Below are 20,311 nucleotides of genomic sequence, written 5' to 3' on the forward strand. Positions count from 1 at the left end.
TGTGGATGACCAAATCAAGCCATTTGCTGGTACCAGTCCAGTGACAACTGCTGAATAATCACATTTAGCAGAACCTGGGCTCTGGCAGGCCAAATATTTGCTTTTGCCTCTTCCTATCACAGGATTTTTATTTTATTTTATTTTTAAATACAGAAGGAAGGAGCCACTAAAATAGTTCCAGCAAAGTCACAAAACCCACCTACCCCTGAAACTCCCAATACATTAAATCAGTCACTAGGTAAGAGCACCAAGGTAAGTAAAAAGGTGACCAGAGTGGTCTACCAGCACCCAGACTGGCATAAGAAAGGAAACCTGTACTTCTGCTTTAAGGATAGAAGTAAAATCCAGTTCCTGTGAGGAAGTCAGACCACAAACTGCAGGTCTATGTGCTAGCCAGGATTGTATCTAAGGATACAAAGAAAACTTCTAACTTCAGATAAGAAGTACTCTGTACTGAGGCTTAATTTTTTAATGCATTTGTTAGAGCAAAATTATCTTTTGAATAGTCAGTAACACTTGATACTGAACTACATTGTGTTTTGTTAAAATAAAAGTAGGCTGAAGTGAAAAAAAAAGTGGAAAAAAAAGTTCACAGCATGAACGTAGGGAATGGCAGGGACAAGAGCACAATTAAAAAGACTTTGTTGCTAAAAAGCAATGACAAGGAACTACTAACCCCATTGAGAAAGATCATTGTACTCCTGGTAAAAGATGAAGACACATACAAGACATTGCAAAGTTACAAATTTATTTGTTTTGAAATAAATACAAATACTTCATTAAGAAACTTTTCTTGATAGACTTTACACAATAGCTTTATTCTTTCTTGAAATTGTCTGTTCTTCCCACAAACCACTATGGATATTCTACACAAAAGCTGAAGTTAGTCAATATAAAGTAACCTAGACAGTGTTCTTCTGAACAAGCAATCCCAAAGTATTAACATTTTCTATTTAACTGTTTTCTTGTTTATGCAAGGACTGCAATGCAGCAGGTATGCATTGGAGCTCAGGAAATCCCATCCCACTACATATGGAAGGACAAACTTAAGAACACCCAACTGTGAAAATCTGACTGGTAGAAAGATATCAAACCACTAGCATCAACACAAGTAACCCTAGGTATCAGGTGGCTATGTAAAGATGCAGAACCAGCAGATCATTACATTTATGCAGTCATTAAACACTGTATTGCTCAGTTACAGTGTTGCCATTCCATCACTTTGTGGAATATACTTCTCAGCACCAGCGAGAACTCAGAGTTTTAATTCTAGTAATTAGTGGCAGTTGAATGTACAGTATCTAATTACATGCCATTCCACAGTTATTCATCTCTCTTGACAAAAAACAGCTGGATCTGGCTTTGCTTACAGAATTCTGAATTTCTTACAGTTGTGCTGGACACAAAAACTTGAGCTGCAAAGATAAGAAGCTGTCTGAAGTAAAAATCAAGCTGCTTCTGCTTTGCTGGCATGTATGGCTACCCTACTCGTTCAAACTACACCAACTTCTGCAGTATTGTAAACCCTTTGACCCAAGATCCCAAAGAGGAGATGCTACCTTTCTTATAAAATTTAAATCTTGTCCTCATTTGGCTAAGTGGGGTTTAGGGTCTAGGAGGTGGGGGGGGGGGGGGGGGGGGGGGGGGAAAGAAAGGAAGACCAGAACTAAATCTCAAAAAAGTGAAATAAAAAAGCTTAAAGATTTAGTTCGTCTTAAAGTCACATTAAATTTGTCTATTTTAGTAGTATATTATTATACATAGGAAAACAGGCTTGAATACTAATGAATTAGAAGATCTATAAATGCATGATACATTAACTTCTCTATCATTTGAAGTCAAGCTATATACAATGCATTCTACTCCAGCTTCAACATGAGGCCGTAACACATTTGTTTCATTTCCTTTTTTTAAAAGCCATCCACAACAGTAATTTCTCTCCCCCGCTTTGAAACTCATCTCAAATTGTGCCAGTTTACTTCAAGAGAATTAGGAATAAAGGGATGTGGAATAGTTTTGATTTTAAAGGAGGATATTAAGCATGTCTGGTTTGACTCTGAAGTGTTTACAACCATATCAGCTTTTGGCAAGTTTCCTTTAGAATTTGGCATCCATTGAAGGAGGGCACAATAGCAGCAGCTGTCTGAGTTACAAGAGTAACGATAGAGGAAATGAGATGCTTCTTTTCTTTGGTCCCCATCAGACCCTGGTGAACAGAGCTCATCTTACAGAATAGCTTGAGATTAATACCAGTTATGTTTTTGTGGTACACAGGGGGCATCCTTTACTTTTCCAAACTGTGACCAGTTTACACCTCCTGCACACACTTAACAGGACACTTCCATGGACTTGGGGCCTGATTGCTCAGCATTGCTTGCTGAATTCGGTGTCAGCTCAATGCGCGTGTCTGTGTGGGAGCGGTTCCTGGAACCCTCCCCGGTGTGGGATCGGCTCCTAGTTCCCTCCCCGGTGTGAGACCGGCTTCTTGTGCCTTCTCCAGTGTGAGACCGGCTCCTCTGTCCTTCCAAAGAGGTTACACTGGAGCCAGAAGCTGTGCGGGACCTCATCAGCCTGGTCATACTAGCAGAGGGCACTGGAAGAAAAGACTTTCATTAACTCCTTGTTGTGTAGACTTGGTAGAAACCCCTTTCTTACTTCCAGCCCTAACCACCCTTGGAGAAGCCTTCAGGGTTGAAAATAGTTTTCATGGTAGCTTCATGTTTAGAAGTAGTAGCAACGCTCCAGACATACAGCTAATAAACCCAAATTGCTAAGGCAAAATTGGTGGTCAGCAGTGAGGGATTCAAGACTATTTCATGGCATGCTTTTGTGGCTGCAAAAAGCCTGACGAAAACTGAGGAGACTCATTAGACCTCTTTTTACTTTCAGATGGTTAATTTTTGCTGGCAGCCCAGGCTAGAAATGCACCTACCCAACAGCTGTCAGAAGGGCATGTAATTTTATGAAATGTTGCCTGCTGCTTTCCTTGGGACAAAGCAGTTTTGTTTAAGGATACCTTTATGCCTTCTCTCAAGCATGGAAATGTCCCATTCCATGACCTATTGGTCATTAAAGAACTTACAGAATAACATGAGTAATGTGTATTAGAAAACATGGCTTAGATAAGATGCATGGGAATTACAGACAATTGCTTAAATAAAATAAAGGCAAAAGAGCTTCACCTTCATTTTGGAGAAATACTTGGTGATAGCTTTGTAGATAGACTTCTATCTACTATTTAGTAACATGATTTGGACTAAAAAAATCCTCTTCCAAACACCACAGGTTTTTTGTTTTGGTTTTTGTTTCCCTTGCAAATGCATATCCAACAGGGAAAAGACAACACATCTGGGATCAGAAGGCTCTCTGCATGCCTAGATACCCAACAAACTCTGGAAGCTGAATGAACCATTCCATAATGCCAGTACTTACTGTATCCCATGCCTTGAACAAAGTATTTGAAAGCTTCTGCAAGCTTTGCAGGCTGCAAAAGAAACAAGAGTATTATTGTACATGATGATCAACAATTTAGTTTCATTACAATGTAATGCCATAGATGTCTAATCTTAATAAGAACATCTTAAATATTCTCTGTGTTCTTCTAAATTTGCCCGAATTTTCATTTACATGAGAAAATTCCACCATTGTTCTCTCTTGTCTGTTCACTCACCCCCATTGTTTTAAATGAAAAGTCATTCAAGAGCATTTGAGAATAAGATTTTTGGAGAAGTGACTACAAGTGGTCTAAGCCGGGTCCAAACTCTACTAGTGCAGTTACTTAAGCTGATGAGCCAAAGTAAAACAACTGGCCTCATAAATATGAGGATCAATAATTCAGCAGTTCCTAACACTACATTGTATTGTGTAGAAATCTCGTTAGAAAACATCACATCCTAAAGCTGACTTACAGATCAGCTCTTGAAGTGAAGCAAGACTAGAACAAAGGTAAGTTTTTAAGTTTCCCAGCCTGCTTTTACTAGCAGCCTTGGAATGTATGCCTAAATATATTTTAGAAACTCCAGTTCATTCTCAGTCAAGCCAGGTCAGCGTATGTAAGAACACAGAACTGTTATTTCCTGCCTCCCACTTTCCTGATCTATCCTAAAAATAGTCCAAATAAAAATACGGTTTTAAAATGCTGGTGCAGAAGTCTTAATCCATGTTAGCTTAGTAGACAGGCATAAAATAATACCTCTGCATTCCCACCTCAGACCTTCACTTGGTTAAGACTTAATTAGTGGAAATAATATCCCCTTCTAATCTTAATTTTGAGCTTCATTGATCTTTAAAGAAAGAAGAAAGCTCAGATGACCGACTGACTTCATTACTCATGAAATCATAACTGTCCTTTTGGCTGACATTTGGGAACAGCCAGTACCCAGAAGGAAAACACCCATTTATTGCGGTCTGAGATGCTGCAGAACAGGATTAGTAGGATTTCTGTCAGCCAAATCATACCTGAGAAACTTGGGGGAGCCCACCACAGTCAGCCATCTGAAATAGGGATGAGAACAGCCAGTTAGTGTATTGCCAGAGAAATACATTTATGCTGAGGATATATTAAAATGACCTTTTTAACTATCTGACAGAAAAACATTTCACTTTGTTGTATGAGTAACGTTCATGTAGATGAGTGCATCAAAGTAGCTCAGCATTCATGAAAGCTACAACTGCACCTCAGAAAACATCAAATTACCTTGATCCCCTGGCAAAGCATCAGCTGGAGCTACAAATAAATGTTTTTGATAGCAAGTGATTACCAGTTTCTTAGAAACTAGCCCATTAGTCTTTATTACAGGTTCAGTTCTGAATTACAATAATGTGATGCAGTATTGGCCTGAACGACAAAGAGAGAACAAACACCTAAACCTCAGGGGTGAGAGGGAAAAATGCTTTGCTGAGATTGTGGATGGCAAGCATCAGCCTGACTTGCCAAGGGAAACAAGGAAAGCCAAATTTAAAAAAGCTATCTTGAGTGCATGCAGTATTTTTGGAGCACTTCATTTTTCCTGCCACTCCACCCCTCAAAGTCAACCCAACAAAAACAGTCCTGTTCCAAGGAACACCACAAAGTGAAATCAGTTAAGTTGTGAATTACAGGAAACCCCAAATCCTATCTAGGATTAGTTAGCAGCAAAACAGCCCTGTAACAGGTCTGGCATCAGCTGTAACCCTGAATGAGGAAAAGTTGGCCACCGATAAGTGTTTCGGATAGCGTCAGATTTTTCCTTAGAATAAGTCTGCCATGGCCATGTGGTAAGTCAGCACTCAACCGCCTCACCATTAGGAGGAAAAATTACTTACAACTCATTGTTTATTATCATTATCACTGCCCAGTTCAGTAAACAGAGATACAGTAGAAGGTCCCAGTAGAAGCATGACAAAATTTGTGTCACTGTTTGTAATCTATTACACTTACTGCACTTTATGTCATCACTAATGAACTGAAGACTGCACCCATACTTAATGCCAAGAAACAGCCAAAGATTTGGCTTCATTCTTTGCTGTTTTGACAGTCCATTTTATCAACTTTTTGGAAAACACAGAAGTCATTTCCAAATGTAAGCTGTCCTGGACTGCATTCAAATAAAAAGCAGGATGACAGAACTGTGATGGATAGATTAGTTATCTATTCACCTTACGCTGCTGTTGAGGAAAAGGCAAGGACAGAAACAGAATGTTTTTGCAATTCTACTCTGCTGAAGGTTTTTTCAAACCTTTCCAAATACCAACATCAACTTTGCCGGCTCTGGTCAAATTCATTATTGGTATGTGAAATACAGAGCATTTCAGGTCTCACCTCTAGTGTTTCAAAATAGAGGAGCTGAGAAATTCCCTGTTGTTAACCTTGATGAGAAGCACCCAGCTTGGTTTATCCCAGTAAAATGCTCTTATCCTGAAGGCACTGCTCTTCCACATCAGAACTGAATTTTGATCATGTTACCAGTACTGTAGCACATTGGTTTGGTTCTGCTTTTATAGTTAATTGAGATAATATTAAATGAGGGGAATGTTTATTTAAAGAAACAACTTTTATTATTACCTTCAGAAGCGTTGTCCTTGTTGGGTCCAGCTTTGAATTGCATTCAACCTATATGAAATAAGAGTAACATAAGATATTGTACGCAAAATATTAATTATGAACTGCTGGATGAAAACAAACTAAATACCTAATCTTCTGTCTTAATACTGACTAAATTGGGTTTCTTAGTCTTCCGTATAAGGACTTTCTTTATGTGTGCATATATCATTATAAGGGATCAATTAGGTCAGTTAACACTTATGGCTATTCTTTTCCATGTACAAACAAACCCATTTACTGGGAATTAGATTTTTTTTGTGTTTCTGGGACTCCAGTGGCAACCAGGGTTGTTTATCTTGTGATTCGGGGTCATCTGGTAGCATCCCAAGTGGTGAGTAGCCACGTGGACAACAGCCAGCAGGCGGGCATGCCTGTTAAGGCACAACAAGAAGTCATCCAGTCATCTGGGGCGAGTTATAATGGTCAAAAAGCAGCTCTTCGCTTCCATAGTGACCCAGGGCAGAACTCCAACACCACAGAACAAGTTAAAATGCCAGCAGCAGATTCCTCTCCGAAGGAAAATATTTGTGGTTCACTGGAATTGCTCTGGCAATTGTTCCTAACACAGTAGCTATTAAATAGTGGTACACAGAGGGTACAAACAGTCAGGAATAATGGCAGCTCTCCTGCGGCCTGAAAGAGGATAGCCATCTGATAGCTGGCGAGATTTGCTGCGCCTCTGGGAGCCCTGCCGGGCTCACTCAGCATCTTGGGTTGCCTGCCCATTAGCACAGTGGTGAGGAAGGCTCGATATACACACCACAGCATCCACTGCCGGGGAGCTGTCGCCAACCACCAGGAGGACGGGGCATCTGCAAGGAAACACACAAAAGCTGTGTTATTTCTGTGGTCCGGCCCAGGCTTGCCCTCAGCTTTACTTTGCGTCCAGGGAAGAATGAGATGGTTAAATGTGGGAAAATTGTTTATTTTTTATTCCAGAAACTTTAAGGACACATTAAATCTCCCATATTATGGAATCACAGAATAGTTGAGTTGGAAGGTCTAGAGGTCATCTGGTCCAGCCCCCTGCTCAAGAGGGCCTACCTACCGCAGGTTGCCCAGGAGCACATCCACATTCCTTTTGAAGATCTCCAAGGATGCAGACCTCACAACCTCTCTGGGCAACCTGTGCCAGTGCCCAGTCACCCGCACAGTAAAAGTGCAGATAAACTGACATACTCTGATACCTTGCCTGAGAACCTGTCCTTTTCCTCACCTTGTGGTAATCAGCCCTTCCCATTGCTCTTATTCCCTGTTTTATAAGGAATTGAATGTGGTAATCAGCATCAAAGTCTCACCCTACTTCTTGCTCCTCTCCCAGCTCCAACTTTTGGAATGTCAGCCAATTTCAACCTCTGGCAGAAAAACAGAGTCTCAAGGCCTGCCATGTTTAAACATCAGCAGCTGAGCAATGGACTGGACAACTATTTTGTTTACAAATTGCAGCATAAGTGAAAAGCCATCAGTAGAAAATCTGGTAGATAAACGTTCTCTGCCATAACTGCTCCATCTTCCAACCTAGAAATTCTGTGATTCTGTGATCTTCTTGAATTACTGTTTTTTAATTGGTTCTGGTCATGTTTCTTTGGCTGCATAGGCATGGCTTAAGTGCATCCAGAGCCATAGTTTCCATTAAGTCTCCGTAATGGGTGTCCCTGACAATATATCAACATATCAATAACAATATATCTCCAAAATGAAGCTACAAGACCCTTTTCTAGCACGGAAGCAGGGCAACTCAGCAACATCTTTGCAATGTTTGCATACCACACCCCCAGATCACATCTCTTTGCTCACATCATGTAGAGGTGAACTGATTGGAAATAAAATACTTACTGAAGGGTGACAACATTTACTCCAGGAACAGGGCGTTCAATCTCTAGGTCTCGCCGACTAAAAAAAAAAAAAAAATGGAGAGGACAAACATTTTTGATACACACAAATTGAACATATATGCCCATATTCTAATTTACAGAAAGCACAGGGACTCACATGTGTTAATCTTATATATGTTGTAATCTCCATAACTGATGGAGAACCACTTTTAAACTGAAACATCAATATCTTTTTTCAGTCCAAGTGTACCATCTTTCGCCCCACAAACACACAAGGACCTTCTCCCATAAGCAAGCCACCTGAGATCCCTAAAGGTGTTGTCAACCATAACTTTATACTGGGGGAAAACAAGTAACTCCACCACACAAATAGTACTGGCTAAAAAAAGAGCTGGACAGACTCTTAAAACAGTTTCCAGTTAGAAATCAGGTAAATGTATTTACCTGGTGTAAGAGTTGACAAAGAGATGAAGGTTGGTTTGATTCATATCATTAATAATATGCTGACGGTAAGTATGGATCAGGTCAGGGTTGCTGTGAATCTCTTCCTACAGGGGAGACAGAATCATTCAGAATAGGGGCTATTTTCTGAAAAGATCTGAAGACATGGCACAGCAGTCGTGTATCAGACTCATCTCCACACAACAGGAGTGCACCCTTAGAGAAGGGAGAACTTGCAACACTCAGTGGTTTCACCCAGAGCTAACATTAGCCTCTGACTGTCGTTCCACATTTTTCAATTTAAGTTATCAGTGTGTTGTAATATCACAATCATACAGTTGCAAAACACTGTTGTAGTGCAGATGGTTACAGTCAAACGAGTGTGAGGTTCTAAAACAAAAGATTCAGAGTAAGAAGCTCCATAAATGTTTCCACGATAAAGCTGATGTTCAAAGCTTACAAACATATGTAATGTGAAACTCATTTTCACAATAATAAATAACTAAGCTTCAAGGACTTAAACCACTAACATTTTCAAACTGTTTGGTTCTATAATCTTTACAGATTAGTTCCTTGTTCTGCTGGAATGGAGTTTTCCATTGCATTTACTAACAGTTTCAAGTCCAGCAATATGGCCTTATAAAATAGTATTGAAATAGGTTTGCATTGAAGAGCAATGTTTCTACTAGTAACCATTTTTCTCAGAGTTACAAGCATGTTATGGTATAAAAGCCTTTGGGCAAATTCTTCTCAGAATGTTACCACATACAATGCTTTACTCATGCTTAAGTATCAACTACCTAAACAGGGAGCTGCCACTTCTGGAGTTGTTATAACTGCAGTGTGCTTGAGTCTTTGGAACTCAGGAAGCCTCACAGCAATATACACACTCCAAAGTGCTGGGAACGCAAGTATTCATCCTATCCCACAGTTTAATTTTGTATTTTGTTGTTTAAGTAAAATGTTCTCCCCTCCTCCCAGCTCTAGGAGGTAAATAAAGATGACCGAATACATCAGAGGAATGTTTTGAACATGCTTACCTTTCCAAAAAGATGTGAAATGACCAAGTCTGGTAAAGCATTTGTCCAACCTGAAATCTGAACAGCAGGATTATCTAAGTATCTGATATTAAAACAATCTTTGAACAATTGAAACCTTTTAATTACCCATAAGAAGACCAATAGATATTTCTCTGCTGCTCTTATGTACAATATCCTGGACTGATTTTTTTTCCCTCGAATCCTACTATACCATCAGGTATTGTTTACGTTTTGGTTGTTCTCATAGGATGTCTTTACTAATTTGATTACATAGAAAACACACTACCAGTGACATGAGTATATACAGAATCACTCCCTGAAAGAAAATTAAGTAAATCAGCCAGATATGTGTAATTTAACCAATCTTGTCCCTAGCAATAAACACAGAGTACTTTGGAGCTGATCCCTAAAGACCATGGAGCTCTGGTGTTCACACAGTGCATGGTTTTGATTTGGAAGGACAGAAGGATACAGGGGGCACACTGTACACCTAAGGTTGTCAATAGCTAGGAGAGGTAGACGGCAGTGACACAGATGTGAAAGAATTTAATTATGGTGAGATATTGGATGAGATAACTAAAATGAGTCAACTGGTCTACCTCATTGTGGCAGAGATAATAAACAAAATTCCAGTTCAAACTTACCAAAATAAACTGGTATGCTAAACTTTTTTTTTTTTTTAAAGGAGTAATCAGCATTGGAAAAATGTTACATCCCTGCTTTGGAAAGTTTCTCCTAGTACTACAAGGCTGTCATTGCACTTAATATCCCCTTAACACACTTAGAATAGGTTGATTATATGTGTGGTTAAAAGACAAAACACCAATTTTTGAACTTCTGTGTTTATAACAACCTCCATTCATTAAAACATGACCCTGAATGATACAATAAATGTATTCCATCAGCTTACCCTGAAAAAAATGTTTTCATAAGTTAAGTGAGTGACATGCAATGTATCAATTATACCTATTTCTCCATTAGCTCCAGGAGGCCATCTGAAACCAGCTCTCAACCTGTTTTCCCACACTGTAATCTTACAGCTACAAAAGAATAAAGTGTACAGGGGCTTTGTTTGTGAATAATATCACTTAAAAGTCTGATTGTACAGACAATCTGACTATTGTTACTGTAGCTAATGCCCTTTTGAGTCTTTTTAGCATCTCAGATTCAGCTAGATGACTAAAACCAGGAATATATTGTTTTGATTTTTTTTTCTGTGCTCCAATTCACTTCTTGGACTATGCTTGTAAACAAAGCCACAGACAAGAGAAAAAAAAAAAAAAAAAGAAGAAAGAATGTTACACTAAGATTCAAGTTTAATTGGAAGAAAGTTGTTTCCAAAACTATTCCATGTCCAAGATAAAGTATTTTTTTCATTACCAACTCTTAAGAATTGTCCGTACCCAGTAGCTCCATTATACCATAGGTATCTGCTTCCTAGAAGTACCAATTTTATTTTATTTATTTATTTTTATCACTGGCTCTACAGGAGGTATGTTTGTAAATGGAAAAAATAAATCCAAAAGGAATTAGTCTGTGATATTTTGTGTCTGCAGCCATGCCTTAACACACAAGCTTGCCCAGCTCCTCATGCTTGTCATGTTCACAGTATGATTTATTTTTCTAACTTAAGAATGTTTACCTTTGTCGCTGCCCAGTCCATCCAACCTTCAGCACAAGGGTTTACATTAATGAGAACTAATCCCTCCACCATGTCTGCATGGTTTAACTGAAAAAAAAAAAAAGAAAGAAAAAAAAAGAAAAAAAAAAAACACCTTTGAGTTAAGATTTATCTTGTGTCCTTTGCAAGCTGACAGACATCATAAAATTTAAATTAGCAAATTATCTCCTGGGAAGGAAGGCAGTAGGTCTAGTTTTATCTTGCACAAAACAAGCATATGTATGGAAAAAAAAAATCATTAAAGCAATTCAACGGAGCAGCTGGAGAATATTAAGATTTAACTTCTTCTCCACCCTCAGTTTAAATAGAGAACTCCCATTAAAAAAACCTTCTGCAGACTAACTGGCCTTAAAACGGAAAATCTAGGTCTTCTGGATTAGCTATCCCGCAGACCATGGTATTTCACTTAAAAGCCTGGCTGCTTACTTGGATGGATACAGTAGAGCAGGAAGTCTCTGCAGACCCTATGGAGGCAGCAATACATCTAGAAAATCAGGTTCGAGACTTTAAGAAAGCTCCATGAAATGAAACTTACAGCAAATCTGGTCAGGATGTAGGCACCAGCTCCAGTTCCCATTCCAATAACAGTCTTCAGCCTGCACAGCAGTTGTATGCCATGAAATGAAAGAGACAAATCAGTAAGGGTGCACTGAAAATAAGTAAAACTCTGTCAGCAGCCTTCCTCTTGCACATGCCAATGGAAGGACAGGTTGCACATTGGGCAAGCTGTGGACCCTCAGCAACGCCAGTAGCTCCAGTAAGGAGCTTGCAGAGCAAATTGGATTTCAGCAGATTCTTGGGCCTATGGTCCTCATATATTGCAGTGCAGCAACAATCCTCACTTATCTTTAAGTAAATACACTGAGCAACCACAGCATTGTTCTGGTTCTGTAAGGAAATGGCTACTCTCTGCCAGAAAAACTTCTAAGATACAGTCCTGAGGTCTGCAGTCAAAACACAAAGCCCCCCACCCCAGGCTCCCCTATCCTCCACGACAAAGCTATCAAACTGTGATGCTGATTCCTCTCTAGCAGGGAGCTGGCAGGGAAACCTCTTATGCTATCCAGCTGCTGGGGCAAGCAAATTTAAACTTCATAACTAAGCAGGGCAGAGACAAACTAAATATTTGCATTCACTGAAATTGGTTTTAAAGCACCACCTTCAAGGTCTTAGAAAATACATGGAAGGGGAGAGTAGACAAAACCACTCAGAAAAACATGCTCTACGATGCTTTTAGGAAAATGCCTAGAGAAAGGTTTAATTCTCATTACAGTATTAAATCGAGGTTCCGTAAGTACACTCCAGCTTAGTTGATTTTCAAGATATTGACATTATGTTAGCATTTTTTTTTTTTTAAAGAGAACAGCAGAATTGCCAATACTGTGCCTTGGTTTAACAAAAAGAAAAAAAAAAAAAGTGTTTCAAACAATACATTTGTTTTAAAAATGTAGAGAGACCAAAGAAGTAAACTAGTCCAAGGTATTGCTACAACTAGTTTGCATGCTGAACAATGTTTAAATTCATGTGCTGGTCTAAGACAAAAGCTCCACCAGCAGTGCAGCCTGTCTGTTCTCCAAGGCTCCCTAACCCTGAATGTCAGATTCTCTTCTTAGTTTGAAAACCCACTGGAGGTGCCTACTTGCAGTCTTCACTGCACATCAGGAGCACTAGTTCCTCAGAGAAGGCACTTCTCATGCATAACTTCTGCTAAAACTATGCTTTAAAGGAGGACACTTGACTCAACTTGCTGCAGGTACACAGCAAAGGAACACTGCCTGTACCAGGTTCCTCAGCATCAGCAGTCTGGCTTATGTACTAGTAGTACAAGAGGCTTGAAGAAGCAGGAATGACCCCTAAAGACACTCAAGCCACAGAAACAAAACATTAAGTGTCTTCAGATGGGTCTACATTTTTTTCTACTAACCACACAGGAAAACGTGGGTTGTTACAGTGGGAAGAACAGATTGTCTGTGTCCTATCTCTGTCATGGCTACACAGAAAATGTACTGGAGGAAACCCCTAAATTATGTACATGTGATTTCACTTGAAGCTGCTTCCTGTTTAAAAATAAACAGACTTTTCAAAAACTGAAAGGGCAAAATATAAGCTTCTTCAGAAACAAAGGCAAAATAGCCAACTGTAATAAAAGAGTTAAAAAAGAACCACAACAGAAATTATAGCAAAATGCCAGGAAGCTTCAGGGGCAGAACAGAGGAATACCTGATCTTCCCTGCTCTTTCTTCAGTGTGCCACATAAAAACAAGAATGAGGAAAATAAGTCAGGAATTCTGCACTCACCCAAACTGTTTCAGGATTCCAGGAATCATTTCAGCCAGCTGATCCATGGAGGGATATACATACCTACAACAAATACATGTTTGTGGAGTTACTACACACATTCAGTAGAGTAGTCTGGTATATTTAGAGACACACTGGTCACTGTAGATTTAATAACAAATGTGCCTATTACCATATCATTAACAGCATGAACTGAATTTAAATCAGGAGCAAGTACAAGTAAGTGATTTAGCAGAAATATGTATGTACTCAATATGGTGCTTTATGTGAGTTACAGGATGATAGTCTAGTCCAGCTAAAAGCAAAACAGACCATAATGAATCTCTTCCAAGAAAAAGTTAACATCAAAAATTTATTAAAGAGTTTGGATTTAAGAGGTGAGTTTCCAGCCACATTCACCACATTTGTACTTTTGGTTCACCACAAAAAGGTTTCCCCATGTTGCAGAATCACAGACTACAGCAATGCAATCTAGATCTTTGGCAAATAGTTCGCATGCATATTTTCAGGGACATGCATTTCTGCAGATAGAAAATTAGGATAACTTTCTATTAATATTCATGGAGTAAATGAAGCCATAGAAAGGTCTGTGAAGCTGTTGAAGAAATTCGACAAATGGCTGTAAGTTAATGTCTCTGGTCTTCTGCAGAGTGGCAACAAAATTCTGAGAAGGATATATTTAACAAAACTTTGACCAAGCAGCACAAGGAAAAAAAAATCCACCCTAAGAAGCCACAGAACATCTGCCTAGGATACATACAAATTTCTGCTTTCCATCAGGACTATACTTAATGATTCTCTAGTCTCCCCCCACTCCCAAAAACAAAAAAAAAAAAGAAAAGAAAGAACATTGCAAAACTGTTTTACATGGTTTTCTTAGATTTTCTTGTTGGGAAAGTAAAGCTTGTCATGACTTTCAGCTGGAGGGCTAAGAGATAGTACAGTTTCTTGTGCTGTCATCATGATGATTAAGTAGTGGTCTTTACTAGCACAGACCACGATCTTTGCCCTGTGCAGCTGACAACCCAGAAGTGTTAATGCCTGTTCAGGACATGAGGGTTAAGACACTTAAAAGCTTTTGGTTCAAACATATACAAAGGGAAGTGACTAAAATAGCTTTGTCATCTGCTTGGGTAGACAACTGGGCCATTGCAGTTAACACTTGCTGAGCACCTGGCCCATGATAACCTCCTCAGCCAGACTAGCTTAACAATTAAGAAGGTAAATAGACTGGCTCATGCATTAGGGTATGTACAAGCTCCTTAATACCTAGTTCTTACTGTCTCTTGACTTCTGCCCTCACTTGGCATGTTGGCTCCTTCCTTCCTCAACCAAGCTGACTCCTGTCCAAGAGGCATCTTCAGGCAAACCATCTCCTCTGACTAAACGGGACAAGTATTTTGGCAAAGACAGCACTTAACGACATTCAAGTTTCCAAGAGTTACAACATCATATATGATACGTAGTCGGGAGGATGCAGGAATTTACAATATCCCAAGGGTTACATCACTTTGTTACTGTCCAGCCACTTGGAATTTCTAGTAAGCTTATCGAGTTTATTTATCAACATCTACCATGCTAGTATTTCCTAAAAGCCACAGACTTAGGAAAGACGTGATATAGTACTAATGCCTATTTTGTTTACAGAAACAATTTAGTTTTGTATTTGTATTCAAGATTTCATTACAAAACATGGCAACCCATTATTTAAGCTGACAGATGTAGAGATATGTCACGGAACTGTTTTACAAGTGTGGTTGTCAGCAATAAAACACAAAATTACAGCCCCAAAGTTTACTGTGAATTGGTAAGACAAAACAGAGATTCAGAAAATTAGAAATAGAATGTGTCAGTGTTCAAAAGCCAATTACTCTTCTTTCTGCAATTGCTTTTCAATTGAATTGCCGATTAATGCTCTTTTTCCAGCCACTGAAAGAGGATAACTCTGAAAACATGGGCTGTTTCTGTGATAACTCACCCAGTTTGGAAAGATGGTGCACCATCCTGCTGACCAGGTGCATCCACATGGCAAACTGCAAAGTGCTGAGTGATTTCCTGCATATCCTCAAAGTTGAACAGAGGATTGAAGCAAGTTTTATCTTGAAAAGAAAAAGAAAACATGGAATATTTGTGCTGAGAGGAAATTTGTTTGATAGTAAGTCTGCATCTATAATAAAATCATTTATTTCATTAATGTTATCTCTAATATAAACTTTTCTTAACTGCAGGCCAGGTTTCAACAATCAGCTGAGCTATGGTATAGCCTGGAAAAAGTAACAATCCTTTATTTCTAAGGAGGAAAAAACAGTAAAGCCCTGCTACAAAGCAACCTCTGAAAAGTTGTTTTAATTCCTTGAAGAGAAAAAAAAAAAACGAAAAGCTCTCTCTTCATGGCCAGCTAAGGTTTATCCATGTTATTTTGGTCCTTGCCAGAAGTATTGGCTTGGTGCCCCAAAATCTAAAGAAATCATTATTTATGCGAAGGTAAAATAGTCATAAAATGCCATCAGAAATATTCACCCTGGGTTTTGGCTTAGGTAAAATTATTCATTTACTTGTCCAGTCATTTTTCTTTGGATTATGTCAAAACAGATGGCGAGAAAAGGTATCCAACTCTGAGATCGTGACTTGTGCTTTTGCCCAAATATTACAAGATAAACATTATATTCATGTCTCTCAAGGCAGGCAACTCAAGACAAAAGTGTCCTTTTGGGATACTTAATTCTGTAGGACCCAACTCTGAGATGATTTGATTTCTGATGTTTAATGAATATTAATGTAGGGAGAAGGTTAGCATACTTTCCTTCTGGAGTGGACAGCATGAACTCTGCAGCACCATCTTTAAGACGCATAGAAAACAGTTCAATATTTTGTGTGTGTTTCTGAATGTCCTCTTACTACACAACATGCAAACAAAATCATTAGAGAATATACAGTATTTTTAGCTAAAATCCAGCTTTAGGAGAATATATGAGTTAGGGATAAAGCTTCCTTGCCTTTTAGAAAGAGAGAAAGTTTATTCACCATACAGAGTTTGTATCTCTAGAAAGAAAAAAGTTTTATTCAGAAGTGAGACCTAGATCTCTTCTGTGATCCACAGAAAATCCAAAATAAAGTAAATCAGGTCTACTCAAGAAAATAAGAAAAAGATCTTTTTCTTATTAGCAATATCATCCCCTCTCCTTTCCAATCCAGGCTTTACAGATTTGCAGATGTTTTTAATATTAAAATTCATATCTCATTAAGAAATAGCAAATTGTATGAAGCAAACAGTACTGTGAAAAGAACAAACTTGAGCAGATCTGGACATATAGGTCATTATATTCCTATATAATGACCTGGATAAGATAAATGGCACTTAAAGTTATTTTATTAATACTGATTTGATATGCAATTCATATAAGCGCATCGCAGCATAAGACTGGTTTTCAGACAGGAATCTACAAGCCAAAGCAACAGCAATGTCCTTATCAATCCTGCTGGCAACACAGAATCACAGAATGGCTTGGGTTGGGAGCCATGGACCTCAAAGCCCGTCCAGTTCCAACCCTCCTGCCATGGGCAGGGACACCTCCCACCACATCAGGTTTCCCAAAGCCCCATCCAGCCTGGCCCTGAACACTCCCAGAGATGGGACATCCCCAGCTCCTCTGGATAACCTGTCCCACTGCCTCACCACCTTCAGAGTAAAGAATTTCCTCCTCATATCTAATCTAAATCTCCCCTCTTTTAGTTTAAAGCCATTATTCTTTGTCCTATCACTGCACTTCCTGACAGAGTCCCTCCCCTGAGCTAACATAGCCTCAGCCATTCTTTACAGATATTTTTACATCATTTATAGAAGGTTGTTACAAGCTACCAGAGATTCTTTTCCTCCCTTAAGTGAAATATTCCAATTATTTACATTGGTAGGATAGAAACTGAGAATTAAGCTGTCTGTAAGAAAAATATTAGATTAGGCACGTTTGTATACAAAGAATGGTGCCATGTAACAGTTTGCAATGGACGTAAGTTGGCAAGGACCTGGGAAAGGTTTCCTAACCTCCGCAGTTTCCATACCTTTGACTACAGCAGTAGTGTTAAGTAACCAGGCCATAGCTGTACTATAAAATAAAAAGCCTACTTACGATTCAGCCCAATGTCGTGGTAGGTGAGAATAGCAGGTCTGTTCCCTCTGGGAGTCCCGCACATGGTGACATGGACCGAGCCATGCACAGTCTCCACATCTTGCTCCTGATAAAGAACAAGGGGAATCTGTCAGCAGCTTGTCCAAGGGCTCTGATTAACACCCACCGCAGCAGTACAGCTCCCGCCTTATCCCAGGGCTGTCTGCAGCCCCTCTGGCCCCAGGATCTCTGCAATTCCTGTGCTAACGCACCCCATGCCTCCCCACAGTGTGGGCTCTCTGCTGACATTTTACATGTGGTTGTCATTTACTGCAGTCCACAGACAACTGCAGAAGCACTCAAGCTGCTAGCTCTAACCAGATATTGAGGAAACACTTTCTGACCACAGCAAAAGGCAGAGAGGAAGAAAAAAAAAAAAAAAAAAAAAGCAGTTCGGTGCAATGATGCCTAAAACAACAGCTTACAACTATGGCCAGAAGCATTTGCAAAGGTGCAGGTTGCCAAAAGAAAACACTTCTGCTTTCTAGGAAAATGATTTTAACTGAGCAAGCAATTATTATTTCCCTAAAGAACAGGCTATTAAATAGCCTGTATTCACCATAAAGACTTATCACACTCCGGGACCTTGTGGTTTTAGTAAAAACACAGTAAACATAACAGCTACATGTGTTAGCTTTATGGCTTGCTATTGTTTAGATCTAAGCACAAACACAAATGAATAAAGTTTGCTACAGAATAGCATGGCTATACCTTTGTTATGGTGATTATCACAGAAACAACCTTTAAAAGCCCAGTGCTATTATTTGACATAACTGGATTTTGTACTATTTAATGAGATTATAACACACGTAGTATCAAATCAGAGACACTCTCACTACCATCTTTTATTTACTGGATGTCTGTGTAGGTTAGAGAGACTTGGTGCATACTAACATTCTTGACATATGGAATAGTCTTAGTTTCTTTTACACTTGCTCTTAAGATAGGTATAAACAGTTTGTTAGCTTGTCAATGTGTTTAAAGGGAATCACAGAACAACAGTTGGCCATGACACATTTACAGTACTGTTACATTTATGTTATCAAAGCAGTATGTATTTAGTAGCCAGCCTTAACATTTCATAAGAATGTTTTCCGTATAGGATACAGACATCATTGTCATTCGGTATACTATACAGTCTGCTCTGTGCTTACTTGACTTGCTCTGTGCAATAATCCCTGGAGACAAAGTCCAAGTTAAATTCAAATCTGTTACAAATTACGCCGTAGAAATTAGCAGCATACAGCCTCTACAAAAGCCTTTACACAGGAAAACTCAGAAGCTCTTCAAAGATCTGAAGTATTGATTCAATCTAAATCTCAGCTCAGACATTTCATACATGAATTATACCATGCATTTTGTTGAAAATAAGGATGCTAGGCAGCACCACACCACATTTCACCTATTTTCCTTGCAATTACACATTCAAATCAGTTTTGAGTTGCAAACATACAAAGACTCCCCCCTTCTCTTGAACAACAGGCGAGCTGTGTATCTCTGCTAGCTGAACTATACTATAACTAATGCTTGGCTTTTATGTCTCCTTAGAAATTAATTTCTCTGCATACTCACTGCATTATTTAGCAAGTAAGCTGTATCTTCCATATCCAGTACCATCTTTAGCAAAACAGGGTGATAAATCCAGCAAGTCAGACAGAAGACAGTAGCTGGTTTCGAATTTGCCCAAGCAGGAAACTGGGTTATATAGGCAAGCTGCTATTCTGCATAGGCTTATGACTCCCATAATGCCCAGCTAGAAAAACCAAAACAGACTAATTCAGGACAACGTCATTCTTAAATAGGATTTGAGTCAGGTTTGACCAGGAGAAGTGCTTATTCAACACAGCTCAGACATCAAAGATGAACTAAGTCTCTGCCACATAATGTACAAATGGCCAACTTTCAAACCTGGGAATTAGTTATTAGTACTGGTTTTCCTGCTGTTGTTTCAGTTAGGCTTTGATAAGCTTAGATTCATTTCAGATTTTGTTAACTCAAAAATTAAAAGACATTAAAAATATTCTGAATTAAATTGGTAGCAAGTTCTTTCCTGTAAGTCAAGAGTAAAGTTGCCAATAAGAACACAGTGCAAAGATTTTAAAAACTTACTATAACTCAGAATGATCCTGTACAACAGCACGAGAAGAAAGAATCTGACATTCAGTATTTGAAATCTAGTATTTTCCAAACTAGATAAGCAGTATTTAGTCTACAGTATTGCTACTTCAGTCTTGCTAAAGTTAACGTAAGTTTCACTTTTGGTAGAAAATAGCATGTTGTTGTTATATTCATTATTTAATACTCCAGAATGTATTTGCAGTAGCAATAGATAGCAATTAATAAAATTAGCAATTAATACTTTCAACATTCTACCTTCCTTCTGCATTTAATCATAGAATAATAGAATCATTTCAGATGGAAACAGACCTCAAAGATCGTCTGGACCAACCTAGGTTATTCAGGTAATTTTCAATACAAAGCATAAGAATTGATAGGTTGGAAACCTTAACACCAATAAGGAGAGTAACACGCCTTCTGTTAAATGTGGAATATTGAAATTATTTCCTCCTCAGTTAGAGTCTAATGAGCATTTCATATTGTCAGGTTTTTATTGTTGTGAATGCTAGAATTTTCTAGCACTGAAAAACCTAGAACAGTTTTTCTGAGGAGAGATCAACTTTCAAGATTCGGGTTCTTCATCCTTTGCACGCAAAAAACAATCTGTGCCAGATAAAGCCAGACACTTGAACCTGCGCATCCCACTGACC

The 20,311-nt window shown here is 38.9% G+C and overlaps 1 protein-coding gene across 1 annotated transcript in view; it reads right to left on the bottom strand.

The window, feature by feature from the left end:
• Nucleotides 1-731: 731 nt before the first annotated feature.
• Nucleotides 732-20,311, bottom strand: part of NDRG1 (N-myc downstream regulated 1) — a 42,700-nt gene continuing 23,120 nt past the window's right edge. The window contains exons 4-16 of the mRNA XM_032180833.1: nt 17,505-17,610; nt 15,356-15,476; nt 13,378-13,440; nt 11,615-11,675; nt 11,041-11,127; nt 9,399-9,455; nt 8,362-8,465; nt 7,919-7,975; nt 6,843-6,894; nt 6,044-6,091; nt 4,459-4,494; nt 3,433-3,484; nt 732-2,593 (exon numbers count right to left, since the gene is read on the bottom strand). Of these exons, the coding sequence (XP_032036724.1) occupies nt 2,328-2,593; nt 3,433-3,484; nt 4,459-4,494; nt 6,044-6,091; nt 6,843-6,894; nt 7,919-7,975; nt 8,362-8,465; nt 9,399-9,455; nt 11,041-11,127; nt 11,615-11,675; nt 13,378-13,440; nt 15,356-15,476; nt 17,505-17,610 (1,110 nt within the window). The 3' untranslated portion in view covers nt 732-2,327. The remainder of the gene's footprint in view (nt 2,594-3,432; nt 3,485-4,458; nt 4,495-6,043; nt 6,092-6,842; nt 6,895-7,918; nt 7,976-8,361; nt 8,466-9,398; nt 9,456-11,040; nt 11,128-11,614; nt 11,676-13,377; nt 13,441-15,355; nt 15,477-17,504; nt 17,611-20,311) is intronic.

Source organism: Aythya fuligula, chromosome 2 (genome assembly GCF_009819795.1).
Source record: "Aythya fuligula isolate bAytFul2 chromosome 2, bAytFul2.pri, whole genome shotgun sequence".
Lineage (NCBI taxonomy): Eukaryota > Metazoa > Chordata > Aves > Anseriformes > Anatidae > Aythya > Aythya fuligula.